General features: G+C 50.2%; 1 protein-coding gene across 1 annotated transcript in view; it reads right to left on the minus strand.

Annotated features, from left to right (window-relative positions):
* IL12A (interleukin 12A) overlaps window positions 1-451 on the minus strand; it is a 4,123-nt gene extending 3,672 nt beyond the window's left edge. Inside the window, exon 1 of the mRNA XM_027685904.1 lies at window positions 176-451. Coding sequence (XP_027541705.1) covers window positions 176-451 — 276 coding nt within the window. The remainder of the gene's footprint in view (window positions 1-175) is intronic.
* Window positions 452-9,494: the final 9,043 nt, after the last annotated feature.

Here is a 9,494-nt window from a genome sequence, read left to right on the forward strand (position 1 = left end):
ACCACCACTGCCCCATCACTGCCCCATGACTGTCCTGGGTACCACCACTGCCCCAAACTACCCTCCTGGGCACCACCCCTACCCCATCACCACCTCCCTGGGTACCACCCCATCACCCCACCCATCTCCCGCCCCCATCCCGCCCATCCCGCTCCCCGCCGGGCCCCTGTCAGACCTTCAGCCTTTGGAGGGAGGCGTCGGCGGCCTCCAGCAGCTCCCTGGAGCGGTTCAGCGCCGGGGGTGGGGTGTGCAGTGCCCCGGGTGGGGTGGGCAGTGCCCGGGCCGGGGGCAGCGGGAGCAGCGCCAGGAGCAGGCAGAGCGCGGGCAGCAGTGCCCCCCGCGGGCCGCCAGGCGGCGCTGCCCGCCCGCTCCCGGTATTCCCAATGATCCCGATGATCCCGGTGATCCCGGTGATGCCGGAGCCGCTCCCGGTGCTGCCGCTCCGCTCCATCGCGCTGCTGTCGGAGCGGGCCGGGCCCGGCTCTTATAGGGGCTCCGGAGCGGGAGTTCCCCCTGCGCTCCTCCCTCCCCCGGGCCCGGGGGCAGCCGCGACTCATCCCGAGAGCGGCGGGGCCGGGAATCCCGCCCAGCGGGGGGGAGGCGGGGATCCCGCGCTGAGCCTGGCCGGGGGTGCTGGAGCTCCTTCCTTCGGGACTGTGCCCTTGGGGCACAGGACTGACCGAAAAATAAGGTTGATGTGTAGGATGTGGATGAGCTTTTCATGGAATCACAGGATCGTGGAATCGCAGACTGGTTTGGGTTGGAAGGGACCTTAGAGATGGTGTCATTCCAGCCTTGCTGTGCTGGGAATGGGACTGTTCAGAGGAGCTTTATTCCAACATTTACATTAAAATAAATGTTTTGTGAGATAGAATCGTAGGATCCCAGAATGGTTTGGGTTGGGAGGGACCTTAAAGCTCATCCAGTGCCACCCCCTGCCATGGGCAGGGACATCTTCCACCAGCCCAGGTTGCTCCAGCCTGGTCTTGGACACTTCCAGGGATCCAAAGGCAGCCACAGCTTCTCTGGGCAACCTGTACCAGGGCCTCCCCACCCTCCCAGCCAGGAATTTCTTCCCAACATCCCATCTAACCCTCCTCTTGCCATTCCTCCTTGACTTGTCACTCCATGCTCCTGTAAATAGTCTCCCTCCAAGCTGTTCCATTTCTATTCTTTATTTTAGTTTCTTCCAAAGGAACAAGCAACAGGACAAGAGGAAACATAATCAAGCGGGATCAGAGGAGGTTTAGGTTGGATATTAGGGAAAATTCCTTCATGGAAAGGGTGACCAAGCATTGGAACAGGCTACCCTTGTTCTTTTTTAATTCCTTAACTGGGACAAGAGAAAATGGCCTCAGGTTGTGCCAGGGGAGGCTTAGGTTGGATATTAGGAAAAATGTCTTCATGGAAAGGGTTGTGAAGCCCTGGCAGAGGGTCAAGTCCCCATCCCTGGAGGGGTTTAAAAGCTGTGTGGACGTGGCCCTTGGGGACAGGGGTCAGTGGTGGGATTGGCAGTGCTGGGGAACATTGGTCTCCGTGGTCTTAGAGCTCTTTTCCAGCCTGAATGATTCCAGGATTCTCTGATTCTATAATGGTGAGATCTCATTAATGAATACTTGTGAGAACCTGCTTGAAAAGTCGATTTTGCTGCTCTACTCAGGATAAACCCCAAATATTTCACCATCAGCTCTCACTGCACGTGGCCACCCTTAGCTGGGCCGAAAGGCTGAACAAAGCCCTTCATGTGCTGTGAAGTCACTGGGATTTTTGCTGTCAAATGTGAAGGGAGCAGGATGAATCAAGAGTTTTATATTGCATTTTCAGATTGTTTTTATTTTAATTGGCAGCTTGTTTCCTATAAGAAGGCTGTGGTGTGTCCAGAGACTCGCTGTGCTCCCAGACCGGCGCTGCATCATTTTCCAATCTCTCGCTGTGTTTTCCACTTCTGCTCCAGTCATTCCTCTGTGGGCTGTGGTTTTCAGCCTGTGTAGGAGACAAGAGTCTTCTCTGACCCAAAAGTGAAAGAGAACTTCAGGATGTGCTCACAGGGGTGTTCTTGAAAAGGCATCACTTCGGCTTTCCAGGTTTCTTTGCCGGATGTTCTGTCACGGCGTTCACAGAAGCACACGAGGTTTCCCATCAGGTGGGGCACTGAGGCAGAATCTGGGCAACAGTTTCTTTTCCAGGGTGTTCCTGTGCTGCACTTCAGCCTGTGCTGGGATTTTAGCAGGAGTTCTTTGTCCAAAAGGGGGAATATTCACCTCAAATACCGTCAGAGGTCTCTGAGTGCCAGGAATGTCCCGTTGTTCCAAGGGTTTCCAAAGCAGGGGAGCTTTCCTGGCCACTGGTCCCTCAGGCTGAGAGTTGGGTGATGTGTTACTGAGACATGGGGTGGGTTTTAATTCGCTGAGAAATTGGAATATATCCTAATTTTATCTTTTATATCTATCCTATAATCCTTGCTGTGGCTGCCCCATCCCTGGAAGTGTCCAAGGCCAGGTTGGATGGGGCTTGGAGAAACCTGGAATAGTGGAAGGTGTCCCTGCCCATGGCAGGAGTGGCATTGGATGAAGTTTAAGGACCCTTCCAACCCAAACCATTCCATAATTTTGTGATTCTATGATATAAACACAAAGGAACATCAAAGCCAGACCCATAGATCCAGAATTATTCCCATTCCATTGGAGTATTGCTTCCCACTCCATGCTTGCCCCAGGCAGAAAAGACAGAGCTGCTCAAAGAGCATCATATTTTAATATAATATATCATAATACATCACACATTAGCTTATTCTAATATAATTACTATAAACAGTAATTATCAAGATGCTTCATTCATGCTCAAGGCTGGTCAAACAGAGGATTCTTTGAGATGAAGGAGGAGATTTCAGAGGGATTTCTTCTCTTATCAGGAAAAAAAAATTCACTCATCAGAATTAGAATCACAGAATCATGGAGTGGTTTGGGTTAGAAGAGACCTCACAACTTCTCTGGGCAACCTGAGCCAGTGACTCACTAATATAATATATAAAATAAATATAATAAATATAATAAATATAATAAATATAATAAATATAATAAATATAATAAATATAATATATATAATATATGTAATATATATAATATATATTGTATACAGTGTATATATATTATATATATACACTATATATGATATAGTATATATATTATATATATCATATGTATATTATATTTTTATATATATACAGATTTTTATATATGCATACGCAGGTTTTTATATACCTATATATGGAGATTTATATATATATATAATAGAAATAAAAATAAATATAATATCTACAGATAATATTAATATTATCTTGGGGAGTTAGATGTAATAAAGGTATTGTGTCTTGATCTCAGGTGCCTGATCTCATCGGGCAAATGAAGGATTATAAAGGTGGAGTGATGATTTTATTATTAAAACAAGAAAGACAGGGCTGTATCATCTGCTTATTTAGAGATACTGTGCAGTAATTGCATACTAAGGTCTATTAAAGCAGTTAGAAGATGTGTTATTTCACATGAGAAAATGTAATTCCACTGGCTTCATTTCAATTTTAAAGAACAATTTCAATTTTAAAACGTTTTTTTTGCTGATACCACACCCAGAGAAAAATAAGAACCATATCTGGTCTTGCTGTTAAACTGCATTTTGACTCTGTTGTCATCAAAATTAGGGGAAACCCTGCTCCTGGCTTGGTTGCCCTCAAGCAAATCAATACTTCAAAATCCTCCTTGAAAAAGAAAGGGAAAACAGAAAATAAGAAAGAAACCCCTTTAGAAAAAAACCCAAACTGCAGGAGTTGAGCTCAGTTGGGTTTTGAGGGCTGTCCAGAAATGGGATCTTCTCCAGCCACGCTCTTCTAAAAAACTGGGAGGTTCCTGGAAATGGGGGCTGGCCCTTTGTTTCAGTCTTGGCTTGGCTCCTCTCCCCTCTAATAAATACAAATTTAATTTTTGCCTTCGTGCTCCTCTCCAAGACCGAGGTAAGTGAACACCATCTACACATAATCTACATTTTCTTCGAGGAAAATGATGTTTAGGGATATTTCTCACCTGGATCTCTGGTCGTGTGGTGTCATTTGTGCTGTAATATATAAAATTAAGTGAGTTTTCCCCATGAACAAGCCAGACACCAAATCCTCTGTGAAGGTCATGTAGTAACAAATCTTTAATGGGAAGAGTTTGGTTATTTGCAGGGGAGTCTTATTTCCTGTGATTATAATTAGGCAATATTTTAGTATGTGTAATTATGGAGTAATTATATACATATAGAAATTAAAGCTGCAGAAAGATTAAATCCCAGCTCAGCTGACAGTTAACTAGTTGCTACATAAAAAGAATGGCAAAATATTGTGTGGAATAGGATTTCTGGATTTATTATTTGACAAATAAAACTAATTTTTACACTATTTACCGCTCTCAGAACATGTGGAATATTGAATCATACTTTTACTCCTGGATAATTTTTTTGGAAGATCCAGGGTCAGATTTATCACCAGAACAGCCTCCCTGACAGAAGTGTTGTCTCTGGTTTGGGTTGGGAGCTGATGGCTCCATAAAATAGGAGAGTGAAGACTTGAAAGGAACTTTCCTGGTGTTTTTTTGGCTGTTGGTGCTTATTCATCGTGGAATCCCCTGAAACACGTCATCCCAAACAGCTGCTTGTGCTGAGATTTCATCAGTGTGGCATTAAATTGTGTTTCTGAAGCTTTCCTGCCCTGGCAGTTGGGTGCTGGAACCTGTGAAATCCTGGGACAATCACCTGCATGTCTTGGCTCTTCTCTCTTCCAGGTGCTCCTGGAATTCCCACAGTTTTCCCCATGGTCCTGCCATGTCCTGCAGCATCTCTGCTCTCCACTGCTGGAATTGGCTCCTGGTGACAACCTGGCAGCTCTGTGTCCTTGAGGGACCATCCAGATGCAGAGGATGTTGTTTGCAGGCTCTGCTCCAAAGCTTGAATCCACTTTCCAAGGTAGAACCATTCCTGGGAAAGGGATGGAGCCGGTGGGTACCACTGGAGTAGGGGTTGTGGCTCCCTAAAAAGCACACAGGTATTGGAATGGGTGTGTTTTGGGGCAGGAAACTTCTCCCACTGAGATGGGAGGAGTAGATATTGGGGAGAAATTCTTCCCTGGGAGGGTGGGGAGGTCCTGGAGCAAGTTTTCCAGAGAAACTCTGGCTGCCCCATCCAAGTTGGAGCAACCTGGTCTAGAGGAAGATGTCCCTGCCCGTGGCAGAGGGTGGCACTGGATGAGCTGTTAAATCCCTTCCAACCCAAACCATTCCATGACTCTCTGACTCCATAGGGGTAAAACTCCCCATCAGCCCTGGGGGGTTTGTTTCCAAGTTTCAGGGCATTAATAGAAATAAAAAGCTCCTTGAGGACCATTGTGGGCTGGATGGAGCTTCAGTGGGCACCATGGGCTGGACATCCCCTGCTCCTCCAGCAGAACAGAGGTTGTGATGCCTCTTCATCCCAGGATTTTGGGAACCCCTGAGCTCACCCTCCAGCTGTGTCTTCTCCTGCCCATCACCCCAGGACTCACCATCAGCAAATTTGCAGATGACACCAAGCTGGGGCAAGTGTCGATCAGCTGGGAGGCAGGAGGGCTCTGCAGAGGGACCTGGACAGGTTGGAGAGTTGGGCTGATTCCAAGGGGATGAGGTTCAACCAGGCCAAGGGCCGGGTCCTGCACTGTGGCCACAACAACCCCCGGCAGCTCCAGGCTGGGCCAGAGGGGCTGGAGAGCAGCCAGGCAGGAAGGGAGCTGGGAGTGGGGATGGACAGGGAGCTGAACAGGAGCCAGAGTGTGCCCAGGTGGCCAAGAGGGCCAATGGATTCTGGCCTGGAGCAGGAAGAGCGTGGCAGCAGGAGCAAGGAGGTGATTCTTGCCCTGGACTCAGCACTGGTGAGGCCACCCCTGGAGTGCTGTGTCCAGTTCTGGGCCCTCAGCTCAGGAAGGACATGGAGGTCCTGGAGCAGGTCCAGAGAAGAGCAACGAGGCTGGGGAAGGGACTGGAGCACAAGTCCTATGAGGAGAGGCTGAGGGAGTTGTTGAGGCTGGAGAAGAGGAGGCTCAGGGGAGACCTCCTCACTCTCTGCAACTCCCTGACAGGAGGGGGAGCCGGGGGGGGTTGGTCTCTTTTCCCAGGTAACTCTCAGCAAGACAAGAGGGCTCAGGGTCTTCAGCTGTGCCAGGGGAGGTTTAGGTTGGATATTAGAAAGAATTTCTTTCCAGAGAGGATGATCAGCCATTGGAATGGGCTGCCCAGGGAAGTGGTGGATTCTCCATCCCTGGAGGTGTTTAAGGACAGACTGGATGTGGCATCAGTGCCATGGGCTGGGAACCATGGCGGGGTTGGATCAAGGGTTGGACTTGATGACCTCGGAGGTCCCTTCCAACCCAGCTGATTCTATGATTCTGTGATTCTATGACTCCAGGAACCCCTGAGCTCACCCTTGAGCTGTGTCTGCTCTGCCCCCAGCCCTGAAAGCACCGGGTGAGTAACCGGCTGTGCCAGTGGTGCCCGTGGGCTGCTGCCACTTTCGGGGAGCTCTTTCTCTCTCACTTTCATTTTTCACACCCTGCAGAGTTTCTCATCTCTGGGTTTGGGGGGTTTTTTGTTGTTTTTTTTTTTTTCCCGCTCTCTCATCCATCCCTTTAATCTCCTCCTGCCTGTGGGTGCAGATGCCGTGGCTCCAGTGTGGTGGCCAGGCAGGAGGAGAGCAGGGATGGGGCAAAGGGCTCTCTGGAGTTTTGCTCTCTCCTTTTGCTCTCTCCTTGCCCTTTCACCTGGCACTGGTTTTGCACCTGGAGAAAAAAAAAAAAGTTGATTTTGGGTGACCAGCAGCCTCATCAGTGGGGTTTTTTGGTGTTTCTGTGATGCAACATGATTTTTTGAGTCACTGAACAATGGATTCCTCCACCCCACGCTGGAGAAGCAGTGCCAGCTGGTGGGAATCCAGGCTGAGATGGAGAGGTCACAGTCTGGAGTGCCTGGGGATACCCCAAGAGCTGCTGCCATGACTCATGGGTAGAGAATTCCCTGCTCAGAGAGGGAACCAGGCCCAAGGACATGTATTTGGTGGGAGTTATTCAAGCACTGGTCCCCCAGGAATGCTGATCCCTGGATTTCACCAGTGTTGGCTCCCCCACGCTGCTCCTCCTCTGGGTCAGGCACTCTCCTGGCAGTTTAGTTTCTCTGCAGGGTCACAATTTAATTATTTTAATATATTTTGGTGAGGATAAAGAGAAAATAAATGCAGTCTCAGTGGAACGAAGCTCTGACCAAAAGGAGATTATTACCCCCAGGGCTTTGTGGGAAAGGTGGGGAAGGAACCAGCCCTTCCCACTAAACAAATGATGGGAAAGCTACAAGAAAGCTGGAGAAGGACTTTGGACAAGGGCCTGGAGGGACAGGGAATGGCTTCCCACTGCCAGAGGGCAGGGTTAGATGGGATATTGGGAAGGAATTCCTGGCTGAGTGGTTGGTGAGGCCCTGGCACAGGTTGCCCAGAGAAGCTGTGGCTGCCTCTGGATCCCTGGAAGTGTCCAAGGCCAGGTTGGAGCAACCTGGGCTGGTGGAAGGTGTCCCTGCCCATGGCAGGGGTTTGGGACTAGATAATCTCTAAGGTCCCTTCCAACCCACTCCATGCCATGATTCCGTGGTGATTCCAGGGGTGTGGTGGCACCCAGGGGTGACCCGGGTGCTGCTGTGGTTGGTGCCTGTTGGCACAGGGGGTGCAGAAACCAGCTCTGGTGCCAACCAGGGCTTCCTCTGCTGCAAGAGGAACCTGCTGCCTGTAAAGAAACTCGCTCAGCACAGTCCTGGGGGAGAACCCTCCTGCCCTCGGAGTTTCAATTACGAAAAAAAAAAGGAGATTATTGGGCTTTATGTGGAGCAGAGGAAGTTTAGAGGGGGTTCACCTCAGAGCACGTGAGTTGGGCTCGGGGAGCTGCCACCAAAGGAGTCTGGTTTTCCCACGCTGGGGCTGGGGGTTCACTGCATGAAGCAAAGGGAGCCTGGGGAAGGAGAAACTTTGTTTTTTCCGTGTGCAGGCGTTGTGTGCCCGTGGTGACGTCCAGCTGCCGGGCTCTGCAGGGCACCCAAACCTTTCCCGAGTGGGCTGAGCTGAGCTGCAACCCAGAAATGACTGCACACAACCTCTTCCAACCCCAAATATCTGCTGCAGGGTCTTGACCCTCGCGTGGACTCGTGGGCTGGTGTCCCTTCTCTTCCCAGACCTCGTGTTCCAAGCAGTGGGAATTAGGGTGAGTGGTCTGACACAGTGATGGAGATCCCTTCCCCGCTCCCAAAAAATAGATCTCTGGGTGCTTTTGGAGCTGCAGAGCCCCTTCCCAGCTCTTATTCTTGCTTTGGGGGTCAGTGCCCTTAGCCAGGAGTGCCAGGTATTCCAGCAAAATTCCCTGAGTGCCTGATGGGATTTTTCCCAACTAGTGCCTGCCTGGGGGTGTCAGCCCTGTGTCCATGGTGGGATGGGGACAACACCTGGGAAAATTCCTCCTCCCACAGCCCTGCCAGGCAGCAGAGGAGTGCTGAGCTGGCTGCCTGGAAAGGGCTCTGTCAGCTCTGGAGATCCAGGGAAACCCTGCAATTCCTGTTTTTCACTCAGCCCTCCTATTTCACTTTTCATCTGGAGGGAAGTGAATGTCCTTCCCCAGATGTGCTGCTCACAGGAGGTGACAATGATCAGTGGGGTGGCCAGGCTCTGCTCCCAGTCCTTCCTGGCAACTTTTCCATTGGCAACAGAGCCAGAATCCCAGTTTGGCCTCAAATCCTAAAAGCCAGGGACTAGGAGAGGCTGTGATGGTTCAGAACCTTTGGCACCACCAAGAACTGGGATAAATTATTTCACATCAATCCTTTTTCCCCCCTCTCCAAGGCTCAGAGACTTAAAGAACCAATGTTTTCCCACCAAGAAGGAGCTGCTGGTTGATATAAGGGAAGTGGGAAGGTCTAATCCCAAATCTAATCAGGAAAAGCTGCTTTAGCACCAGATTTGGTCCCTGCTGGCAAAGCCCCCGGAGTCCCTGCTGCCAATGGCCCTGCCCTGTGCAGGGTGTCCCTGCTCACCCCTGGAGCAGCAGATGGAGGGTGAAGGATCCCTCACACATGGGTTTCACTTTGTTTTACAATAAGAGGGAAGAGAAACTCGATGGGAACAGGCGTGGGCCGGTGTGGGGAAATGAGGGACGACCGGAACAACCCCCCCATGGCTTTTCCTTGGGGATGCCCTTGGCAAAGCTGAGCCTCCCTTGGGGCTGGCAAGGATGGGTTTGATCTAAAGAGGTAAAAAACCATCTCTTTCAGGCTGATCATCTTCCCTGGAAGAGGTGCAAAGCAACGGGAACATCCTCGGGTGGGCTGGGAACGGGAGGCGCACGCAGGAGGTTCCCACATCCCAAAACTTCCCATCTGAACCTGCACAGGACTTAATTCCCATAAATT

Source organism: Neopelma chrysocephalum, unplaced genomic scaffold (assembly GCF_003984885.1).
Source record: "Neopelma chrysocephalum unplaced genomic scaffold, ASM398488v2 Primary Assembly neopelma1_69, whole genome shotgun sequence".
Lineage (NCBI taxonomy): Eukaryota > Metazoa > Chordata > Aves > Passeriformes > Pipridae > Neopelma > Neopelma chrysocephalum.